This window comes from Gobio gobio (genome assembly GCF_949357685.1).
Source record: "Gobio gobio genome assembly, chromosome: 20".
NCBI lineage: Eukaryota > Metazoa > Chordata > Actinopteri > Cypriniformes > Gobionidae > Gobio > Gobio gobio.
Window position 1 is genome coordinate 3,994,987 of NC_137113.1, and position 26,284 is coordinate 4,021,270.

Genomic DNA, 26,284 nt, shown 5'->3' on the forward strand with positions numbered 1-26,284 from the left:
CAGCACCTCATAGTGGATGAAAACATCCACAACATAAAACATATATAAAGAAATGGTAGTGTATATAAATGAGATATTTTATCAAAGCTTTTCATGTAGATTTTACTGTAAGCTTCTATTAAGTTTGCCTTCATAGCCTGCTCTTGTCAGATAGAGACACTTTTTAATGTCCAATCAATTTCTGATGGATTAATAGTCTTATCCTACATTTTTCTGCATCGTTCAGGGATATAATATTGCATATTTAGAGGTTATACAATATTCTGTTGCATACTCATTTTAACAGGTTTTTGACATTGTACACTGGATTTGCAAACAAAAATGTGGACCAAATGGCATTAAAGAAAGTTTTTATAGCATTTCTATACATGCAGGATTAAGGTTTCCAGCTTTTAAATGATTTGCTTCAGTTTATACAGAGTTCATCCACACACAGAACACGATTACAGTAAAAATAACATAAAAAAAACACAGTATAAACACACACACGCCTCTCCCTGTTCACGAGGTCAGAGACCTGAGGGTTGTGTGTCCGTTCTCATGGATCGACTCACAGCGGGAAATCAAACAATGAAAATAACAGAACAGTTTGACTGAGCAGTATCAATTCATTCAGTCGTACACACACACACACAGAAAACTAAATCTTAGACTCAATTTTGGAGAGATAATATGAAGTTAAATTCATCTTTGGGAGTGTTCAGTTTGGAGAAATGTCTCGAGATGTCATTAAATTCTCTGGATCTCAAACAGCTTGACATCAGTGTCATACCAAACAGGAGGATCCACGTTACTAAAACAAGACAAAAAGCATGTTTTGTGATACATTTCAACACATGACACAATCCTAGATTATAGTTTGTATTCATGCTTTTTGATTCCTGAGAGGGTAAATGTTCCCCTTTGTCCTGTAGAGCAGGACTCACCGTAAGTAGATGATGCCCCACATGTACGTGCGGAACCACAGAGCCGTGCCCTCATTGGCCTGGTACTTGCGGATGAGGATGGGATGAGGAACCGGCAGCAAACCCACCAGAGTTCCATGCTGCAGAAACTTCAGGATCTCCGTCTCGTCCGTCAAACCTCTGAGAACAACAAGAGCCTGTCTCAGTCAATAGAGGGATGGAAGGATGCCGTATTTTAGTTTCAATCGTCCCGAATCAATGGGTTTTTGGTTAAACGCCCCTATAAAAATACACTATTGCCAAAAGTATTGGGACACCCCTCCAAATCACTGAATTGAGGTGTTGAATCACTTCATAACCACAGGTGTATAAATCCAGCACTTGACATTCAGACGCTTCAACAAACATTAGTGAAAGAATGGGCCGCTCTCAGGAGCTCAGAGAACTCAAGCGTGGTACCGTGATAGGTTGCCACCTGTGCAATAAGTCCACCAACTCAGCCACGTAAAATCCCAGAGTGGGGTCAGCACATGCTGAGGGTCACAGAAGTCGGCAACTTTCTGCAGAGTCAAGAGCTCCAGACCGGCAAACGTCATGTGTCCTTCAGATGAGCTCAAGAACAGTGTGTAGAGCTTCAGGGAATGGGTTTCCATGGCCGAGCAGCTCATCCAAGCCTTACATCACCAAGTGCAATGCAAAGCGTGGGATGCAGTGGGGTAAAGCGCGCCGCCATTGGACTCTAGAGCAGTGGAGACGTGTTCTCTGAGTGACCAATTACGCTCCTCTGTCTGACAATCCCATGGACGAGTCTGGGTTTGGTGGTTGCCAGGAGAACGGGACTTGCCTGACTGCATTGTGCCAAGTGTAAAGTTTGGTGGAGGGGGATTATGGGGTGGGCTTGTTTTTCAGGCCCCTTAGGTCCAGTGAAAGGAACTCTTAAAGGGTTAGTTCACCCAAAAATGAAAATTCTGTCATTAATTACTTACCCTCATGTCGTTGGACACCCGTCAGACCTCCGTTCATATTCAGAACACAAATGAAGATATTTTAGTGTAAATCTGATGTCTCTGAAAGGCCTCCATTGGCACAATGCACGGTTCACTCTCAAGACCCTTAAAAGTCACTAAAGACGTCGTTACAAAGTCCATCTCACTACAGTGGTTCTAAATTAACTTTATGAATCGGCGAGAATAGTTTTTGTGCGCAAAAAAACCCTAAATAACGACTTATATAGTGATGACAATTTCAAAACACGGCATCATGAAGCTTCGAAGCGTTATGAATCATGAATCGGATCGCGTGTCAAACTGCTGAAATTTGGCGATTCAAACCGCTGAATCGACTCACTGATTCATAACGCTTCGAAGCTTCATGATGCCGTGTTTTGAAATCGTCATCACTATGTAAGTCGTTATTTAGGGTTTTTTTGCGCACAAAAACTATTGTCGCCGATTCATAAAGTTATTTTAGAACCACTGTAGTGAGATGGACTTCGTAACGACGTCTTTAGTGCCTTTTAAGGGTCTTGAGAGTGTAAAGTGTGCCAATGGAGGCCTTTCAGAGCCATCAGATTTACACTAAAATATCTTCATTTGTGTTCTGAAGATGAACGGAGGTCTGACGGGTGTCCAACGACATGAGGGTAAGAAATTAATGACAGAATTTTCATTTTTGGGTGAACTAACCCTTTAATGCTCCACCAAGACATTTTGGACAATTTCATGCTTCCAACTTTGTGGGAACAGTTTAGGGACGGCCCCTTCCTGGCCAAGCATGACTGACCAGTGCACAAAGCGTCGCTCCATAAAGACATGATGAGCGAGACAGAAGACAGAGTCCTGACCTCAACCCGATAGAACACCTTTGGGATGAATTAGAGCGGACACATCTTTGAGTTTAAGAAGAGATTACTTCAAAATTCATTGTTTATATATTTATTTTACCACTGTATTGCGCTTTGCTGCATTTTTAAGATATAGCCTACACTTTTTTTACTGAAATGCTGGAAAGTATTTACAAGAACAATCTTTCATCACCGATCACATGAGAAAGAGAGGAAAAGCACGTAAACAAACATTTGAAATGGGCCATTATTACGGCAGCAATTATATATGTTAAAATAACTGCAGCATTATGTTTACCGTACGTAAATAAGAGGTTGTAATAACTTATTTTCGCTCATTCGCCACATTTTTAAAATGACATCCATAATTTTCAGATAAAATATAAAACAGAAAACTATTTTAACTATAATGCATCTATCTTTCTACTTTTTAACAGCAGATTCAAATAATGAAGTAATAATTAGGATATTATTTTCCTATTATTAAATTAAATATGAATTTATTCTTATTATTCCAAGCATATTTCCCTCCCTCCACAAATAGGTATCATTTTAAAGCTTAGAAGTCCCTCTGAACTGAGTGTACCGCCCATGGGCGGCACTTAGCAATGAAAAAATGAATAATCATATTTTTCAAAACTGCCTTGATCAACAAAAAATAGGTGTCATTTGAAAGCGTAGAGTCTGAACTTCACAATGCATGTAGATTAACCGATTAACTGGAAAGTAGTGCAGAGTTATTTGTTGATAAATAGAAATTTTTCATAATTCATATAACACTTTTTTGTACTATGCACTGCAATGGGTCAAAACAATCACAGCTCATGAAACATTATTTACAGCAGACTCTCACAATTAAAATGAGCCCAAAATCAACATAATCCATATCACAGATTCCCACTAGGGGGCGTCAAGGGCTAAACAAAAAGGCGACCTTAGTTCCAAATGTTGTAACTTTTGATTACTTTATCACCACAGAATTTACTCCAGATGCAGCTCACATCTAGAACTTCACCAAAATATTTTCCTCCTTCCTTATTTCCTTCCTGAGTTATTACATGTCAAATAAGACATAATAAAAATTATATATTTATTGTCTTTTATCAGCAGTTTCTCAGCATGAAAATGTAAATGTAATGTAATTTATATTTTCTAAAAATAAAAAAAGTGTTTTATCAAACAATACCTACCTTTTGAATCTCCTTGCTATAGTTTTGGAGTTATGAGTCTTTACTTTTGTGTATGTCACATTGCCTTCAGGGCTTAATTAATATTAAGATACATAATGTTAATTTCAAGACAATTAAATTCAAACGTTAAGATTAATACATTCCTTAGATTTTCTCATTAGTTCATTTTAACTAATGTTAACAAATGTTACTGATAAACTCTGTGTGTGTGTATGTGTGTGTCCTGGTAAACCCTACGTTATGAGGACAAAATGTCCCCACAAAGATGGCGAAATCAGAAATCCTTGTCCGTCTGGGGGCATTTTCATGATGTTTTTTGAAAATGTAAAATGCAGAAAGTTTTGTGTGATGGGTAGGTTTAGTGTAAGTACAATATACAAACCATTAAGTCTATGTTAAGTCCCCATAAAACAAAAACACAACGTGTGTGTGTGTGTGTGTCACCTGTCTATGCAGATTTTCTCCACCTGAGGCACCAGCACCTGCAGGAGTCTCATTATAGTCTGCAGAGGAAGTTTACTCTTCCAGGAGAGGACCTGACAGAAAGCATGCAGAGATCGATAAACTCATTGGATGCGAGTGTCTTTGCTACACCTTCTGAAAATGTTCCCACATATTGTAGTCTATATGTGTAACTGAGGTTAAGACTCACCCAGTCTGGAGCAGGAGTCCAGTCTGATGAAGACGACACACTCTTCTGACTCTTCACATCACAATCCCCATTTAACGAACTCTGAAGAATTCAAAAGGAACATTTTATTGACATAGATAGAACAAATAAAAGTAGATAATAAATGTCAGAGGGCAAGTGATGCTGTACCTTGTCATCTTCACCTGAGGTCGCTTCAGCGTCTCTGACTTGTGTCTCAGAGCTGTGATCTGATTGGCTGAGGGGCGGGTCACTGTTCTGCAGTAACAGTGTCGATCCGTCCTCAGAAATCTGTGACGCTTCAGTTAGTTTATCGATGCCTGCAACATAATAAACCAACAATTTTCATCAGCAAGGATATCTTCAAGGTGAATAACAAAAGTCATACAATTAACAAAAGATCTAAAATACATTCAGGTGATTAGGGTTGGGTACCGAACTTGGGTTGGGTACTTTTAAGGGCACCGACCGAATTACGTCGTACTACCGAGTACCAATTCACATTAAATCAATCGGTACCAAATTTCGGTACATGAGAACGCATCTGGTGATATAGAGTAGTGTCTGAGAATATTAGAAGACTATTTAAATACGAATCATGCGTGTCTCTGTGCGAATGAATGCGTAGACGCGCGGTTTACCACGCACGCACGCGCAAGCTAGTAGCCTACTATTAGTAAATATTACAGTAAACAAACACAGACAATGGCAGACAGAGAGCAGGGCAGCTCTGGCATAATGTCAATAACTCTTCTATAAACGACTTACAGGTTCTGCACAGTTATTGATGTAAACATCCCTAAAAGTACCGAAAAAGGTACCGGTACCCATACCACGGTTAAAATGTGAACGGTACCCAACCTTACAGGTGATACTTTTTAAAATAAAAAAGCTAATTTTTATGCAATATTCCTAAATTCCCACAAAAACATGTGAATGGAAACAACGACTTAATAGTCAGGGGTGGAAATTTTTTTCCTGGAGGGCCAAAGCCTTGCAGAGTTTAGCTTCACCCCTAAACGCACCAGATCCGGCTAATCAAGTCCTTCAGGATTATATAAACTACAGGTGTGTGTGTTCTGTGGTCATCCAGGAGTTTGACACCTCTAGTCTACACACTGAGGGTAAACGGTGGAACGGTGTGTGCTGAAGTGGCCCTGGTGTGTACACTTATAGAGAAAGACGGTTACGTACGTGGCATGGCCTTCAGGCTTGCGTTCAGAGTGCCCGTTTGAACTGGTGAGGTTTTATATGGTTTCTCACTGCAGGCGGCGCTATAGGGGTTGTTGATCTCCATGAAGACGGCATTATGGGTGCTGTTGCTCCTGGTTCTCCTCTGTAGGGCTTTCTGGATTGAGCCGACGTCTGTTGGTAGGTTAGCCAGCTGGTGAAAGAGGTTGCGCTTGCGGATGATGCCGTACACCAGGTTAAAGTTACCTAGATAGAGAGATCAATACAAATGCAAGTAACGTGAATTAACCTCCTAAACGCCAAGGACCCTGATCAGGGTCTGGAATGACGTCATCAAGTATATACTTAAAATTTTAAATGTCTGTGGAATAGCTGGATTTTTTTAGTATTTGTTCCATGTCATGTATGCAAGATTTATTCAAATGGATCTGAACCCTTTTTTTATGTAATTTCCGCCTACCCAAATCTAAAGTCTCCCTAAACCCATATACAGTGGTATAAATGCAATATCCCAGTGTCATTTTACAGAAAACCCTGAAATTACATAAAAGACAGGTGAAAGTGATAAATATTATAGTATATGTTGTCTGTGCTATAATAAATAACCATATAAAAAATAAAAACAAACAAAATAGGCGCCTTTTAATTTTTTTGGTTATAACTTCCAAATTGGGCGGCGGGTATATTTTACTATATCTCTTTACATAAATATTATTTTCTATTTAAAAAATATAATTTAGTTATTTTAATAACCCAACTAATGACTCATCCGGGCTTTCCAATAGGTTGCGCGTGAGGGGAAAAACAGCTTTCTTACACTTAAGAAGAGTTGTGCACTTTTAATACATTTTTATTTTACTATATCTCTTTACATAAATATTATTTTCTACTTAACACTAGAACCGCCATGGTGTAAAATTTACCCATGGCAGTTTTTCAATAAAATAGCCAAGTCTCTTCACAATTTAACATCGCTAAGCCTGACCAAATATGATGTCGATCTGATGAAATCTCTAGGAGTTTGTTAAAGTACGTCTGGAAATGGCAAAAACTAAATTCTAAATATCTCACTTCCTGTTGGTTTTCAGATTTCATACCAGGAGACTTTTTTGTAGGTATTGGGCTGTTACATGTGTCTAAAGAATTTCATACTTGTATGTGAAACGTAGCTCGAACAGCGCTTAATTTCAATTTTGTAGGTCTACTTCTGTCACGCCTAATTCTGAAACCTATATCAGACGTAAATTTTCGCCACTTCTGACGCGTGTGCAAAGTTTCATGAGTTTGAGCACGTTTAGGCCCAACAAAATGTGACTGATTTGGGAGAATAATAATAATAGGCTGAGCAATTCCAATAGGGTCCTCACACCATCGGTGCTCTGGCCCTAAATATTGTAGGATTGTGTACTAAGCATTGCTATAGAAAGCATGTTATGATTTGCATTCAATAATTAAATTCCACTTTTTTGTTATTCGTCATTTAAACGCAGAACTGTGCAGACTGCATTTACAACAGCGGTGCAGCTTCAAAGCACTTACCATCGAACTGGTACTGAATGATGTTGTTAAAAACTTCTAGCAAGAAGAAAACCAGGTGGTGGTTAACAGGAGAGCAGAACAGGAAGCAGGTGTTCGAGAAAACCTCCAGCAGGTGTAGTAGTTTGTTGGCTGCTACCATAGACAGACTTTTCAGGTAAGGAGACACTGAAACAACAACAGCAAAGATGCATCAGGAAATGAAAACAATCCCTCAAAATGCATGTGCTTTTCTCGGAGCAAAGCACTTACCATTGACTATGATGGTGAGAAGACAATCATACAGCGGCTGCAATCGCTGATGGCCACTGGTGATGATCTTATGGAAAACCTGCAGACCAAAAACAACTCAAATCAGTTCTCACATCTCATTAGCTTATATTTCATCAAGGATGCACTTTTTTTTTATAAATAATTATGATGCACATGTGCAAAAACATTTGAGAGCTAATGGAAAGACGAGTTAAATCTGTGAATAACTCACAAATATTGAAAGAACAGTGCACAAATCATTTTTGGACTACCATTATTATGCTTTAAAGGTGCAGTGTGTACATTTTTGTGAATTGCAAATCGCCCACCGCTCACCCCTCCCTTTCAAAGCACATAGAGAAGCTACGGTGGCCGACACAGGACAAAGATGTCTTTGTCGGAGACAGCAGAGAGTGACTAGCGCTCTGTAGAGAAGTTTGTCCGTTTAGGGCTACTGTAGAAACATGGCGGCACAAAATGGCGACTTCACTGTAAGGGACCCGTGGTGTGTGTAGATAGAAACGGCTCATTCTAAGGTAATAAAAACATAACGGTTCATTATCTAAGGTCTTTATACACCACTGAAAACATAGTTATGCAGGGCTCGACATTAACGCTTTTTTGAAGGGGCAAGTGAAAAATAATTTTACTTGCCCGACGGACAAGTAGCCTGATAAGATTTCATTAACAAAAATAACTAGGGAATCACCCAAATGCAAGAATGATTCTGCATTCATTACTGTAATTGGCGATCGTCAGTGAATGATAATGATGAATAATGAACTGACGGTAACGTTGCACTGTTGACGCTCGCGCAGCCTCTCAAGGAGAAATCGAAACAAATGCGCACCGCTCACACAGAGAAACTCAGTTAACACACTGCCGTAAAAATGTGGAAATGTGGAGTTTATTTATATTTATAACATGATACAGTTGCAACGTCACATTACCAAGAGTGCTGTTTTCCTGAATAACATCACGACTGAAAATGACACTGATTTCATACAACAGTTCCATAAACAATTATTAACATTAAGTCACTTACATTTTAGATGCAATATTGAGTGTTTTTGTTCTATTTCAGCAGCGAAAATAGTTCCACAAGATCACAGCAGAACGCGTGTCACAGCAACAGCGTGTTAGTGAATGATTCGATAGAATCAAAGATTCAATGAATTATTCGTAAACGCCTACCTCATTCTTGAATGAATCAGCGTTTGAACGAATCGACTCAATGACTCGCTCATTCAGACGGTCGCCTGCTGCCACCTACTGGTGGTTTAGTTTCATCTCTCCAGCATTTCTTATTTGTATATTTACAACAATCTCATAACATTATTTAATGCAGTTGTATTGAATTTGACTGGTAACAGCCAGTGTCGTCTTCTAATTTAATTGATTGATCCAATTTAAGAATATAAAAGGAATTCTGAATCATAGCCTATATTTAATAAGATTAGGGGAAAAATGCCCTTTATAAAAGGTAAAAATATCACAAATATGCATATGTCAAAGCTGATTGAACACTGGTGAGAATATTGCTTCAGAATAAATTTTATTTACAACACACAAATTATTATTATTTTTTTCCGGACAAGCACATTTTTTACTCGGACAAGTGGCGGACAGATTTACTTGTCCGAAGGACAAGCATGTGAACATGCTTAATGTCGAGCCCTGTTATGTATTTTATATTGCATTTCTGTCAATAGACCCTGCTAAATACTACACACTGCACCTTTAATTGTACTGCTGTGGCTTTTAAATAAACTCCAATAGCAAAGGCAAATGTACAGTTCATATCTGTGTTTATCTCACCACTATCAGCAGGTCGGCGTGAGTCCCAGCGAACACTGAAATATCCATTGGCACGTGCACACTGTACGGCTTATTCAGACGCACCCCGAAATTCCTCTCTCCGCTTAACAGCAACAAGATGAACACGCCGATATGCACCAGACCGACGAGTGCTGCGAACACACATGCCTGGTTTTTTTTACACATCCACATTTTATAAAAATAAGACACCACTAAAGCGTATGAGAAACAATTTGTAAATATGCACTCATATTATTTAACTAAAAAAATGTCAATGTACAGTAGAATAGGGCTGGGCGATATGGCCAAAAATGTATTTCGATAAAATCTTTTCATATCAGTCGATATCGATAATTATCACGATATTTCTTTCTTTCAAATTTAAAGGCAGATTTTTGCTCCTAAGTGAAGGTTGTACAAACCAGACTGTTAATTGTGGTTTAAACTACTCTTTAGTGTCAGAATATGACAAACACTTCACGTTTTTGAATTACTTACACTTTTCCAGTCATTTTTCCTTAACAAAATACATTTCTTAATAGAAAAACTGAATGTTTTAGTTTCTGCATGTTCTAAAAGGTGATATTGTTTCTAGTCATGAAACAGGTTTGCGTTGCCTGACTTTGGCATATATCTTCAGCTGCAGTATTAATAATATTACATGTTTTTTAATATGCACATTTGACAGTGCGTTGACAGTAGTAGTTGCTTGAGTTAGGAGGATGCAGATGTAAATTTATGTGCATTAACAAAAACACAGACATCTGTAAAAATTGTAACAACCTCATTTTTATATGGTAAAATATATTAAAATGAAGCATTGGTCTTCCATAGTATCATAGATTTAGATCATGATAACCACAGTTAAAACATACATATAGCTCTTCACTGCCTTGGTCAAATGTATCTATATGGTTTCTATGGTATTTGTATGAAAAACAGTAGACCTAGCCTAAAAACATTTAGCATAAATGCACAAATTCTATAGCTCAATCACAAAAAAATACTGTAATAATATTCCATTACGGTTCAAATGAGTAACAATTCGTGCGACCTTTTATCAACAAATTCATCATCTTTGGATGATGACTCAAGGTTAGTTTCACTTTTGAATTAACGTTCGTCGCCGCATCCACTCATTTCCACTTGTGTACTTTTGATTGTGCTCGTTAAAAGCTGCACGCTGACTGGCTCTGACTGGCTGTTGTCGCGTTTATTTCTGTTGCGCAATTGGGTAATCTATATTGAGTAAAAATGTCCAGAGCTTATCATCGTTATCGACATTAATTTTATCGCGATTCGATATGATATCGTTTATCGGCCCAGCCCTACAGTAGAAGGTTAAAATATATGGGTGAATTTATGTTGTGCGTGTGACACTGAATGCACCAGAAACTCACACTGATTGGCACGGGCGTCATTCAGATAGAACAGAATTGGCACCAGAATATCCAGAACGTCACTGCTCTTCAACACATAGAACAGGAACTTCTGAAACACATGAACAAATGTCAAGGTCTAGTACAGTATTTAAAACATAATTCAAAGGCAGAAGAACCTCTAAAGAAAAAACATCTGAAGAACAGCAATGCCGTGTCAGCCGTCTGTTCTCAGGCAAGAGCTGAGTTGAATTATTATATCCATTACATAAGTTATATAAACCATTTTATTTTAAATGTTATTTTAAATAATGTATTTTACTTCATGTACTTTACATGTACATACTTTATTTTATATTATTTTAAATAATTTTATATTTTATTATTTAATAAACAAAATAAATAAAACAATAGCTAAAATAACCAAAATAACTAAATATAATAAAATAAAAATAAAATAAATAAATAACAAAATAACTAAAATCAAATAACTAAAATAAAATAATTAAATCAAATAATAAAATACAATAAAATAAAAAAATAAAACTAAAATAAAATAAATCAAATAAATAATAAAATAAAATAATAAAATAAAATAAAAATAAAATAAAATAATAAATAAAATAAAATAAAAAATAATAAAATAAATAAAATAAATAAAATAAATAAAATAAATAAAATAAATAAAATAAATAAAATAAATAAAATAAATAAATAGAATAAATAAATAGAATAAATAAAATAAAATAAATGCACCTTGTTAAGGTCACAGAGTTTCCAGAAAAGCACCAGCAGCTCCTGATGAAACTGGATCCTCTTGCAGGAATGGGGCAGGTACGTCTGCATCAGGGGGTTATTGAGCAGCCGGCCAATTCCTCGCAAAATTAAATGAAAATCCTACCGGCAAATAAATGCATTTATAAATATACAAGTATGATTTTTATAATGTCTGATAATTTATACTGTTTAGAGGCAGTGTTGCCAGATTGGGCGGGTTCATTGTGCGGGTAAAAACGGGTTTGAGCGGGTGAATAAAATTTGGGGTGGTTTGGGGTCAATTCAACGGGTTTCAAACATCTACATTTTACAGTCTAATTAGTTAATAAACAAAAATTAAGTGTGCATGTCAGCTGGCACTGGATTTGACGCCGCCGACGGGCACGCACTTTAAGCCAATCAGCAGACAGACACGCTCATTCATGACTGACAGGTTTTTACAGCGGTGTATTCAAGTGATCACTATGCCAAAGTGGCATAAATGTACAGTAAGTTATCAACAGTAAAGAGTGGGAGAGTGACTCAACTCTCAAAACGTGGATTACACCTGAGGGAGATGACGACTCGAAGGCTCTTTATAGGCCTATAGTGAATGGCTTAACTGAAATCGAATATGGGACTATATGACTCCTGTCTATCATGTGATCAGGACATCTGCAACTTTTAAACCATCCCTAACAGCTGCTGAAAGAGGTTTGAATAAATTATTCATCAGTTTTGTCTGTGCTAAGTGCGTTATGTTCAATAAATATGTACTTCTGTAGTCCTGTCTGAAGTTAAAGCACAACACAAAAGGTAAGCACATAGTTGTTGCTGTTGTTGTTATTTTGTTAAGGTGTGTGAAATGCCATATTGGGCATTTCTTACAATTCAATTGGCTTATTCTTACTGTTGACATTTGAAGTTATTTGGTTAATTTCTTGATTGCCATTTTGGCAGGTTCCACCTGGACATTTTAATCATATTTGCTAATTCTCTTTAATATATTTGCCATGTTTTGATCTGTTTTCCTGGGATTTTAATTATTTTGGTGTTATTATTTTTATGTTTTAAGGAGATAAAAATGGTGCTTATCAACCTTTGGGATGGCAATACAATTGTATAACATTATTTTGTCAGTTAAAGTTAGGTCGGGTTTTGGTGAGCTTTTGGGCTGGAGATGGTCGATCCAATCTGGCAACACTGTTTAGAGAGCTATTACATTTGTAAGGTAGGCGGGAGTTGTGAAGTGTTTACGTGTGTCTCACCTCTTCTCTATGAATTCGAGACAGGTAGTTTACAAACAGGTTCTCTCCTCTTGTGGCCTGAAACACATCATGGGGAAAAATCTGATTCTCAAGCGGAGTGTTTGAGATACTCAACTATCATAAAACTAAACACAGGCTCTCTTTCAAAACCCAGCAGGCTGCTTAGACAGCATTCTTGGGAATCACAGACATGCTTTGTTTCGGTCTCAAACGCATTGAAAAGTATACCGCCTTACCACTGCCACAGGAATATTTTCACATTGGATGTAGGACGGCATTTAGGGAAAGGTCAATTATAACCCTTTTATTCAGCACTGAATAATAAAAAAAGCTACTATTTTAAAAAGATATTTGTATTTACTATGCATTTTTGAGCTTAAAGTTATTTTGGCATTTGCACTTATTTTTATCTTAGCTTCTGGAAGTCACAAAAAAGTAAAATGCATTATTGCACAGCTCTATATGTGTATATATACACACACAGAGTGTCCTCCATGAATATTGGCACCCTTGGTAAATATGAGCAAAGGCGTCTGTGAAAATAAATCTGCATTGTTTATCCTTTTGATCTTTCATTCAAAAAATTCTAACCTTTCATTGAAGTAAAACAATTGAAAGGTGGGGGAATCTCATTATGAAAAATGTTTTTCTCCAATGCATGTTGGCCACAATTATTGGCACCCTTATGGTTAAAATATCTCTGAAGTATATTCCCATTCATATTTTTTTTTTTTTTAGCGCACCAGGGTGACTAGGAACATGAAATATCTGAAACAGCCATGATTTCCTGTCCCACAGGAGTATAAATGTGAGGAACACAAAGGCCAAATTCTCTTAATCATCATCACAATGAGTAAAACCAAAGAATATAGTTCTGGACGTGCAGCAAAAGATTGTTGAGCTTCACAAAATAGGAAAATAGCTAAAGCATTGAAAATCTCCTTTTCCACCTTCAAGCCAAGGCAATAATTAAGAAGTTCTAATCAACTAAAGATGTTCTGAATCTGGAAGAGAACGTGTGTCTATATCATCCTAAAGCACGGCGAGGAGGAGAGTTAGAGAGGACAAAGACTCTCCAAGGATCACAGATGGAGAATTGCAGAGATTAGTTGAGTCTTGGGTAGGGTTGGGTACTTTTTTTTACTTTAGGGATTCTTCAATAACTGTGCAGAAACTGGAAGTCGTTTATAGAAGTGTTATTGACATTATGCCAGAGCTGCCCTGCTCTCTGTCTGCGATGTTGTTTACTGTAATATTTACCAGTCAATTGTAGGCTACTAGCTACTTCATTAATTGAATTCATAAAAACAACCATAATACTTTTTTCTTTTTAATTCAATTTCTATGAAAATATTCCCCACAAATGCTGTGTTGTGTGTTTTCTGGTAATCAAATGAAGCCATAAAACATTAATCTTTCTTTTAATTTAATTAAACAAACTTTTTTGTCAAACAGTGCAGCACAACTGAGCTTTATCCTGTTCAAATTAAAACATGGAAGAAAATGTGTGATCTATTACTTAAAAAATAAAGTTTTGATTATTTATTAGCACCATTCATTCACACAGAACATGCAGGATTCATATTTAAATAGTGTTTTTGCAGTTTAATATTTTCACAGACTCTAGTCTATCACCAGATGCGTTCTTGGGTACTGAAATTTGGTAGCGATTGATTTAATGTGAATCAGTACTCACTAGTACCGACGTAATTCGGCCGGTGCCCTTAAAAGTACAGAGTTCGGTACCCAACGTTAGTCTTGGGGTCAGAAAGACAAAACAAATTATCAAACAGCACCTACATCAACACATGATGTTTGGGAGGGTTTCAAGAAATATCCTCCTCGCTCATCCAGAAACAAACTCCAGCACATTCAGTGGCCAGACACGACTGGAGCTTCAGACGCGAACGCCTGGTTCTGTGGTCAGATGAAACTATTAAAAAAAAGAGCTTTTTGCCAACAAACCCACCCATTCCCACGGTTAAATATACCGCTGGATCTTTAATGTTGTGGGCCTATTTTTTGTTGGAGGTCCTGGACATCTTGTTCAGATACATGGTTTCATGGATTCCAGCAAATACCAACAGATAAAAAAAAAAAAAAAAAAAACCTGACCGCCTCTGTTAGAGATCTTATAACGGGCAGAGGCTGGATCTTCCATCAGAACAATGATCCATGAAAACAAACATCAAAACCAACAAAAAAAATGTGTTACTGAACACAAAATGAAGCTCCTGCTCCACCCTCCCAGTCCCCTGACCTGAACCCTATAGATAATGAGTGATGAACTGAAGAGAAGAGCTGGGAATCTGAAGGATCTGGAGAGATGCTGTATGGAGGAATGGTCTCTGATCTCCAAACTCATCAGGCATTATAGAAGACGACTCAGAGCTGTTATCTTGGGAAAAGGGGGTTGCAATAACTGGGTGCCAATAGTTGTGGCCATCGATAACTAAAGAAAAACATTTTTCATTTTCAATTGTTGTATTTCGGCGAAAGGTTAGAATTTTGAGAATGAAAGATCAAAAGCAACAAAATTTATTTTTTCAAGCCTCATTTGCTCATATTTAACATGGGTGCCAATATTAATAGAGGGCAATGTATATTAGAAAAATCAAACATTATCTGCACACATTCAATATCCTCATATAAAATTATATACTATATATCAAATCTCAACTGCTTGATTGCTTGTATTGCCAGTTCTTATCTGCCAAACAATGCGACTAAGGCATGAAGATATCATTAACATCAAATAAATTTGATTTGACATGTTATGTAGCCCTGTCACAATTATTGATTAATCATTTGAATGTGGTTATTTGATCTAAATCAAAAATATTTGTAATAACTGCAATAATTGTGCTGTTTAAATTTCAATTACAATATCAAAAAATAATATAATTCAACAGTCAAAGGTCTTCCTACATATGAAATTAAGGTTTGTGGGTTTAATCAGACGGCATTATATTATAATATAGTTATAGTAATATAATTTTCACAGCATTAAAGGGCCTATTTTATTATAATTTAAACATATACATTTCCAAGTTAAAATTAAGTGTGAGGGTTAAACTGTAAGCGACACAAACAAAACTGAATTCAATCATTAAAATTATTTCTATGACAATTACTCATCACCATGAATTTCATGATCGATACACACATAATGGTATGCTACGCTGTGCTTTTACTAAAGTAGTCTATACAAAATTTCACTATACACAACAAACATATTTCATACCTCACACATACTAGCATGCTATTCTGAACACAGCCGTAGTACAAGTGCGTGTCTTGTTACCTGGCATCCTTCAGTCATTGTGTTCTTGTTGTAATCAGCAGAGCTGGCGTCAGTATTCGTGCTCAGGTTCAGGCTGGCGTTTGTGTTAGTGCCGTCGACAAGCTCTTGCTCCAATGAAACGATCAGAGTCTGCAGCGCCAGCTCTGCTAGCGCCCCCCGCTGGTCAGAGAACATCAGGTGATTGTACGGGACGCCGTACCCGACAGGATCATACGCACATATCACGTTAAGAAGAGAGGTGAAGAGAGGCAGGGCATGTCTGAGAGACAGAGAGAGAGAGCAGACTTTAGTTGTGGTGTAACCTGCTGCATCAACCAATGAGACTAAATGAGAGCGTACCTGTTGTCTCTAGAGCAAAAGAACGAGACCCATGGGTTGAGTGCGTGTGTGTCAGATGGAGACTGATACATTTCTTCTGAGAAACATGTTAATAAAAGCTTCAACAACTCTGCCCTGAGAGAGAGAGACAGAGAGGTCATTTAATCAACAAGGATGCATTAAATTGATCATAAGTGAAAGTAAATACTCCCGGTTTCACAGACAGAGCTAAAGTCCCAGACTAAAATGCATGTTTGAGCGGTTTTAACTGAACGCAACTAACACCGTGTCCTAACTACACGCGACGCGATAAGATTCCAGCGATAAGCAACATGTCTGTCCACACCAGACGCGACTGCGAGATGCAATAAATCAATCAAAAACCACAGCCAATCAGAACAGCGTGTGGGCGGGCTCTCGCGGCAAGTGCACGGCACCAGAGATTAATCTTGACGGCACTCGCAAGGAAATGGATAAGTACATAATCAAATTCACAAATATTACACCATTTAAACATTACTAAAATACTTACTGAGTTAATAAAACAATCTTTTACTTGTTGGTTCACAGTTTGAACGTTCTTGTTTCAATTTGTTTAAAGGGTTAGTTCACCCAAAAATGAAAATTCTGTCATTAATGGCTTACCCTCATGTCGTTGGACACCCGTAAGACCTCCGTTCATCTTCAGAACACAAATGAAGATATTTTAGTTCTTCATGTTGATCGTTGATGACGATTTCAAAACACGGCCTCATGAAGCTTCGAAGCGTTATGAATCAGTGAGTCGAATCATGATTCGGATCGCGTGTCAAACCGCCAAACTGCTGAAATTTGGCGATCCAAACTGCTGAATCGACTCACTGATTCATAACGCTTCGAAGCTTCATGATGCCTTGTTTTGAAATCGTCATCACTATATAAGTCGTTATTTAGGGTTTTTTTGCGCACAAAAACTATTCTCGCCGATTCATAAAGTTATTGTAGAGCCACTGTAGTGAGATGGACTTTGTAACGACGTCTTTAGTACCTTTTAAGGGTCTTGAGAGTGAACCGTGCATTGTGCCAATGGAGGCCTTTCAGAGCCATCAGATTTACACTAAATATCTTCATTTGTGTCTGAAGATGAACGGAGGTCTGACGGGTGTCCAACGACATGAGGGTAAGAAATGAATGACAGAATTTTCATTTTTGGCTGAACTAACCCTTTAATTTCAAGATGTGAGGTGAATTATCCCTTGTTGCTTTTAGTACGACTAACAAAGCTGGGAGCACTTAATGATATTCAAAGTCACATTACATGCTTTTGACATTAAATAAAACACAAACACTACCTGAGATTATCATTGCCATGTTTTGTGTTGTTATTCCAGCCGCGACGTCGCAGACAAATAGAAACCGCTTCTAAAATAGATTCGTCGCGTGTCGCCGTCGCGGCTGGTTAGGACAAAAACTCTAATTAACATGGAAAAGATACCTTTTATCGCGTGTCGCGGCGTCGCGTTGCATGTAGTTAGGACATGGTGTTACCCTGTCATATCCTAAAATATGTCAGTGCCATTGTTTTGTCTCAAGACACACACCAGCAGTGTTGGGGTAAGGCATTACAAGTAACTTGAGTTATGTAATCAGATTACTTTTTTCAAGTAACTAGTAAAGAAATGCATTACTTTTAAATTTACAACAAAATATCTAAGTTACGACTATGTTGACAGTCTCCATGTTGAGAGAAATCATGATTTAGGGTGCTTTCACACCTGGTTCGATTGCCTGGACTGAACCCGAGTTTGATTGCTCCCCCCTCCCCCCGCTGGACTGTGTTCATATTATATTATTTGGGTCCGAACCGGGGTGCGTTTGCGTCAAAGCAGCAGCTGTTTACACGGTTAAGTTAGTAATGACAGCGAGCATGAAGGCGGCAAAATGCATAGTGTTGCTCACCTCACTTTTATATTTTAGTTTTTTAACCGTTGGTTTTCTTTCTAAAGCTTCAGTATGTAATGGCACTTGCGTCTATATGCCGTGAATATACTGCAATGCTCTAAAGAACACTGAAGACAAGCAGAAATGAGATTTACAGCTCTCTGCTTGCAGTACATCAGTCACGCTCGCCAGGAAAATGAGTAAAGCACACACAAACACACATTTTTATCAAATCATATGTAATTAATAGCGGTTCACTTCCGCGATTTAGTACAATTGCGTTCACATCAGCAGCGAACCGTACTGGAGTTCACATGAACCGTACCCCAGACCACCCTTTTTAATCGGACTCTGGTACGGTTCGCGGGTGCGCACCCGAGTTCGGAAGACCGCGTTCACATCATCCAAATGTAACGAACTCCGACGTCAATCGAACTCGGGTGCGCACCAAAACTACTAGTGTGAAAGCACCCTAAGTGCACAGCAGCCAGCAGCCACGATTATGGCCAACAAGACCCTGTTATTGAGGCCAGCAGGGGGCGCTCACCCAGTGGCACGTTTAAAAAAGCGACTTAAATGTCCTAATTGAACTAAGGCCTAATCCTGGCTTAATCTAAGCCTCGTCTGTGAAACCGAGCCATAATATTAATAAAGATTTGGAATTTTCTGTTCACCAAAGAATCCTGAAAAAACTGCATCACTGTTTCCAGAAAAATTATGAAGCAGCACAAATGTTTTCAACATTGATAAGCAGCACACCATCATATGAGAATGATTTCTGAAGGATCATGTGACACTGAAGTCTGGCGTAATGATGCTGAAAATTCAGCTTTGATCACAGGAATAAATTACATTTTAAAATTGTAATAATAGTTCACAATATTATTGTTTTCACTGTATTTTTGATCAAATAAACACAGGTGGGCAGTATGAAGTGGGCGGGTCTCTGACCTGTTGGAATCGTAGGTGTGACTGAGAGGCGGAGCCTGAGCAAATCCAACGCCAGCTTCCCAGATGAACTCACAGCTGTCTATAGACTGGATATCAGCAGCACCACCCTACACACACACACACACACACACACACACACACACACACACACACACACACACACACACACACACACACACACACACACACACACACACACACACACACACACACACACACACACACACACACACACACACACACACACACACACACACACACACACACACACACACACACACACACACACACACACACACACACACACACACACACACACACACACACACACACACACACACACACACACACACACACACACACACACACACACACACACACACACACACACACACACACACACACACACACACACACACACGAGACAGAGAGAGTCTGCAGGGTTATACACTGAAAAAAAAAAAACGTGTAGGATTTACTTTGAAACAGTGAGCACTTCTGCGGAAATCTTGTTGTCTTTCATAAAAGGCTAACTAAAATATATTTTAAAAAATATTACAAGATAAAATCACATATAACATATACAAAATATATTTTATAAAAAAGTACTAAATATTTTGTTTGTTTACCTGCATGTCATGTGACATTAGAGAACTGTAAACATGCAAATATATGGTCAAATTAGTGAACAACTAGCGTAAAATCTCAGGGGAACTTGACTAAGACCAGATTTACTAAACGGGGGAAATTAGCATGAGAGCGCAATTCCAAAAAAGCGCATATGAGAGTGGAAAGTTCTCGACTGACAAAGCACACATTAAAGAACACAGACGCAACCGGATCATTTCATGAACAACACAATCTACCAGTTAGCCTCTGGTTTAGGACAAGCTTTTTTGGGCAGTAAATGGCAAAATTCTGCAAATTGACAAACGCAAACCTTAGTAAATCACCTTGCATAATTCATTTAAATACTCTCCTCTCATAAATACTGCATCTGAAAGGGAAACTCTTACAAATGCATATGCAATAACGTCAGCCGCAAAAATAACGCTGTCCACACCTATTCAGTGCTAATTTTTTCACTGCGTGTCTTTACATCCTGACAGTGGCTTTAACGGCAAAAGAAGGTTTGCGATGGCGCAAGCGGTTCATAAATCTGGCCATCAATGTCAAAAAAGGTTCCGCTGATAAAATTTTAGGAATCACGCAGGAAATACTGATAAAACCTTTACACTAAAGGCAGTGTGAGATGCTTTGGATAAAAGCAAATCTGCCAAATGCATAAAAAGTAAATGTCTACACATTTTCTACAGATTTCTTTGGTGTTGTCTGCGCAACTTTGGAGACTGCCGTGACATTATTATTTAAAAGAGTAACCATTGTGTTGAATGGGGGTTTACAGTATTACTAAATGGTGAAAATCAACTTATTAATGTTGTTTATATGTCTATGTGGTGTTTTTAAATTCAGCATTGCTGAGCATTTTAAACTCCAGTGAACCAAAGACGTTTTGATATCGCCGGTATTCTCTACGTCACAAAATCTGTTTTAACCAATCACGTCAAAGGGTCTGATGTTGTAGAGAACGATACAGAAGCCAGTAGACGAGCCTGTGTAATTATCTTTTCCTCCTTCTCTTCTACTTCTGAATTAAACCAATATGTCCCTTGCCACAGCGTTTACCACAGTTTAGCGAGTGGATAAGGCAATCAAAGCTGGTGTAAGTGAGTGGAGGCGGGGCTAATTTGCATATTCATGATCCCACGTATGCTAAATGAAGCAAGGATGTAGAGTTACATTCAACATACAGCTATATTAGGCTATGAAGATATTATTTTCACAATATGTTTTTTTTTTTATGTGTCATTTTGGTGATCAAAGATCAGTTTTAAGGGATAAAATGATTGACTACAGGGGGACTACAGCTGATCTCTCTTGGTCAGAATAACCTTAACAGTCAAAAGCTCTGGCACACTAGAAAGGATGGAGATGGAGAGGGTTATACCACAGTGGTCCTGTAGTGGCTCTCGACAGTGAAGTCTGGACAGAAAAGCAGATCAGACACAGCTGTGAGGAGAGACTCCGCCAACGGCCGTGTGGACTCGTCATCGCTTTCATCCTGTCAACAAAATGTTTTTAATCACAAATCAGTAAATTCATTTCAATCAGTACAAACACCATCCGAGACAAGCTTGTCTGACCAGTGTTTCAGGAGCTATTCGCTTTCTGAAGAGGTTCATACACATGATCACGTCATCTTCAATACACTCATTCTGCTCGCTTCAACCCTTTAAAATCACATGATATTTGATACCCCGTCGTTCTGAGACATACACAATCAGAACAGTGTTCAGGCTGGAAACAGGAGACCGTAAAAATGCACTGGAGAACAAACTCTCTCACACACATGCAGCTCATGATTTAAAGTTCAAGCAAGGCAAAGGTTTTCAGTGCATTTCTTAACCCTCTGGTGCTCTTCGTTTAGGGGTTGCATTGGTTGTCTTCCCGGTCATAAGTGACCGGACACCTAAAAATTAAACTTCCTCCACCCCAGTAAAACCAATGCAAATTATTTTTCTTCAATAATATTTTTTCTTTTTAATTTTGTATTTTGAGATGATTTGATGGTATTTTTTTTTATATTTATGCAATAATTATGGTCTATTTTTGCCATTGAAAATTCTACAACATTTTTTTTTTTAATTATTGCAATATTTCAGGTTAAAATAGAGACTAGGCCTTCAAAATATTTTTTTTGAAGGCAGATTAGCGCCCTCTTTTGGAATTATTAAAGAAATCATGCAACCATGGGTGTAATCACTAGAGGTCTCTATGGAGAGGCTTGAGAATTCCCTAGTTCTCTTTTGAACACTTTTAATGATTTGAATATATATTTAAAAAAATCTCAAAGACTATTTATTATAAAGTTTTAGATTTTTGTTGTTGTTAGAAATATAGATTTTTTCTGTGGATTTGTGTTTTTGCAGATTCCCATTCATTTCCTATGATTGGTCATTTATGACCGAAGACAATGAACGCTACTTTTTTTTTTTACGACCAATTAGCATGCTCAAATCATGACCCCAAGTGTTTACATACCTAATGCTAGAAAAGTCACCAAGTTTCATATCATTCCGATGAAGCTGTGATTTCAAAACAGAACATTTTCCGGTCAGAAATGACCGAAGAACACCAGAGGGTTAAAAACCTACGGCATGCACAGCTTATGCACGCTCTGGGAGGGTGTGCACAATCAACCATTTGGAGAACTTTATTAAATCACGCTGAAAGCAATGTTGAACAATCCCTCAGTGAAGTACTCACAACAGACTTGCCCGCTTTTGGCACGGTGGACCAGAAGAAACCACGCCAGTCTGGATCCTCAAAGATGTACGGCAGAATCCGAGTCAACAGACGAGTGCAGCTCAGTACGGTCTGTCTGTCTCTCTCACACACACAGCCGGAGTCTGCGTTCAACACGAGCCTTTCCACTGCCTGCAACACACACACACACACACACACACACACAAGATAATGTTTTGAAGCTAAAGAGATGAGTAGTTCTTTTGACGCTAAAGAGATGAGTAGTTCTTTTGACGCTAAAGAGATGAGTAGTTCTTTTGACGCTAAAGAGATGAGTAGTTCTTTTGACAAATCAATTGGTTTAAATAAGTTCATTTGAACTTATAACTCATGACTGGTCAAAAATAGATCACATTTTTTCCATTAAAGCCAAAATATGTCATTTTTTTCAGAGGGCACTTAATCAAAACAAAGGCAAAGCTTGAAGACGCATTGATTTCTTAGCGCTTTTATTCTGCCGTAGACGAGCGCTTCCGCTTCTTCCGTTCATGCGTATGTGGGGGAACGCAGCGCTGTTTATCATATTACACACATTTGAGTGTGTTAAAGTGATGTTATAATGCTACTCTGTGCGTTCGCTCGGATGAGACACTTGCACTTGTTCACACTGCAGTGAGCGAGATCATATTAGGACTGGTAAAACGTGGTACTCACAGTAAATCAAGAAAACGAGATTTAAACAGTAAGACTAACTGTGTTGAGCTGGAGAACAATGATTAGTTTGTCAATGAATGTCTCCAAACAGTTGCTCACCTGTCTAATAAAATACATCATATATTAAAGCGTCTTCAATGTTTCCATGGTTTCTACAAAAAAAACCCCAGAAATCGAAGGTAACGCGGATGTGATGTCAGTGATAGGCGCCACACGGTCCGTGTCCTGGTTAAAAATCACTTATTTCCCTGGATTTAAACATTTTTGGAAACATTTGGGATAATGGAAGTACACAAGTCAACAAAATACACTCACCTAAAGGATTATTAGGAACACCTGTTCAATTTCTCATTAATGCAATTATCTAATCAACCAATCACATGGCAGTTGCTTCAATGCATTTAGGGGTGTGGTCCTGGTCAAGACAATCTCCTGAACTCCACACTGAATGTCAGAATGGGAAAGAAAGGGGATTTAAGCAATTTTGAGCTTGTTGGTGCCAGACGGGCCGGTCTGAGTATTTCACAATCTGCTCAGTTACTGGGATTTTCACGCACAACCATTTCTAGGGTTTACAAAGAATGGTGTGAAAAGGGAAAAACATCCAGTATGCGGCAGTCCTGTGGGCGAAAATGCCTTGTTGATGCTAGAGGTCAGAGGAGAATGGGCCGACTGATTCAAGCTGACAGAAGAGCAACTTTGACTGAAATAACCACTCGTTACAACCGAGGTCTGCAGCAAAGCATTTGTGAAGCCACAACACACACAACCTTGAGGCGGATGGGCTACAACAGCAGAAGACCCCACCGGGTACCACTCATCTCCACTACAAATAGGAAAAAGAGGCTACAATTTGCACGAGCTCACCAAAATTGGACAGTTGAAGACTGGAAAAATGTTGCCTGGTATGATGAGTCTCGATTTCTGTTGAGACATTCAGATGGTAGAGTCAGAATTTGGCGTAAACAGAATGACAACATGGATCCATCATGCCTTGTTACCACTGTGCAGGCTGGTGGTGGTGGTGTAATGGTGTGGGGGATGTTTTCTTGGCACACTTTAGGCCCCTTAGTGCCAGTTGGGCATGGTTTAAATGCCACGGCCTACCTGAGCATTGTTTCTGACCATGTCCATCCCTTTATGAGCACCATGTCCCCATCCTCTGATGGCTACTTCCAGCAGGATAATGCACCGTCACAAAGCTCCAATCATTTCAAATTGGTTTCTTGAACATGACAATGAGTTCACTGAACTAAAATGGCCCCCACAGTCACCAGATCTCAACCCAATAGAGCATCTTTGGGATGTGGTGGAACGGGAGCTTTGTGCCCTGGATGTGCATCCCACAAATCTCCATCAACTGCAAGATGCTCTCCTATCAATATGGGCCAACATTTCTAAAGAATGCTTTCAGCACCTTGTTGAATCAATGCCATGTAGAATTAATGCAGTTCTGAAGGCGAAAGGGGGTCAAACATAGTATTAGTGTGGTGTTCCTAATAATTATTTAGGTGAGTGTATATAACACCGTTCTAGTGGTTTTTGGATATTTTAATCCAAAAATCGTACATATTGTGACTTTAACCGCCGAAAATCGCAAAGTTCCCTACTATAAAGTAGGCAAAAACAGTATGTGACAAATGTAGCATGTCCGACTTCACAATACTCAAAAAAGTAGGTTAAAAGCACCCGGATGACCTACTTCTTCCGACGAGAAGTGTGCATGGACACTTTACTATCCCATGAGGCCACAGGAGAGGATTTGTGATTGTGAATGACAATGAAGTGACGCAACTGACGCTGGTAGGTCACATGATAATGACAACATGGCGGATGTAGTACATCCAGATTACATTCATACTATATAGAACATACTTTTTTAGCAAACGTGATTACTTATTCAAAATAAGTACCTACTCAAGAGAGTATGCGAATTCGGACGCAGCCATAAAGTACCTTGTAACAGAGGGTTGCCAGATTGGACGGAGACTCCTCTCTCACAGCACGGATCTCAGCGGCAGGAACTAGAGCAAAAATATCCTGTGACGTCAAGTTGACGTCAGTCCAGAATTGGTCCCAGAACACATCCTCAGAGGCCTCTACAGGCTGTAAAAAATGTCATAAGTTAAAATTAATAAAACCACAAACATTCATTAGAAGTGTTGAGATGAGATTCAGTGACACGAAGGGCTCTTGCCCTTTAATTCTCATTAAAATCATAAAAATGCAAAGCATCTAAATTTTCTTTATGCAAAATACAATATTTTTTCTTTGTTTATAACAGTCTTTGTTATAGGACAATGGATATTATTTTAAATCCTTCACAAACAAAAGAAAAATTAAACAAAGCAGCTCAGCTTCACCTTAAATGACCATCACCTGTAAAAACTCATGAAAGGAGAACATGTAACAAAAACAAACTGCACACAGCTGTCATGTGAATTAATTTTCTGATTTTCTCTCGTTTCTGTGCAAAGTTTTTAATCATTGGACATAAAATCAAGATTTAAAAACTTAATATTTAATATCAAACGAAATCTTAAATGTCCAAACGTTTAAGTTTAACAAAATCAGAATACAAGAAAAAGACATCAAGCGATAGTATTCCATCTGTTACACTTTAACAGCGTTTTGGAAAATTTCTAACCCCACATACACACTTATGAAAGTCACATAAAACGAACCCGACCTGTGTTTTGGTAGTAAGTTGAATCACCGCTTTTCTGAAGTGCAGTTTGGAGTCTGAATTACCCATCTCTCTCAGATCTGTCCACCGCGCACCTGTGGCGCAGGTGAACACGACGCCAAGTTACCAATCCTACTACAGCAAAGGTTTAGCTCATGAATATTAATGTACCATACTGACGTTGCCGTTAATCTGACCGGCGCATCCAATCACACAATGTATTCATATTTGAGCGTCATGTAGGATTCAGTGATTCGCCAGCTGCCTTGGCGCTATTTCAGGCATTATCCAATCAGGT

At 38.4% G+C, this 26,284-nt stretch overlaps 1 protein-coding gene across 1 annotated transcript; it reads right to left on the reverse strand.

Annotated features, from left to right (window-relative positions):
* Positions 1 to 334: 334 nt before the first annotated feature.
* Positions 335 to 26,120, reverse strand: hid1b (HID1 domain containing b). The gene is made up of 19 exons (XM_079845487.1): positions 25,990 to 26,120; positions 25,257 to 25,406; positions 22,608 to 22,778; positions 21,289 to 21,402; positions 19,281 to 19,387; positions 16,431 to 16,544; positions 16,092 to 16,350; positions 12,788 to 12,844; positions 11,520 to 11,660; positions 10,785 to 10,875; positions 9,385 to 9,536; positions 7,567 to 7,645; positions 7,318 to 7,482; positions 5,782 to 6,024; positions 4,759 to 4,907; positions 4,591 to 4,671; positions 4,383 to 4,474; positions 927 to 1,085; positions 335 to 793 (listed from the first exon to the last, which is right to left on the reverse strand). Exons 1-19 carry the CDS (start codon positions 26,053 to 26,055, stop codon positions 730 to 732), a joined length of 2,454 nt encoding a protein of 817 aa, XP_079701613.1. The 5' UTR covers positions 26,056 to 26,120; the 3' UTR covers positions 335 to 729.
* Between the last annotated feature and the right edge of the window lie 164 nt (positions 26,121 to 26,284).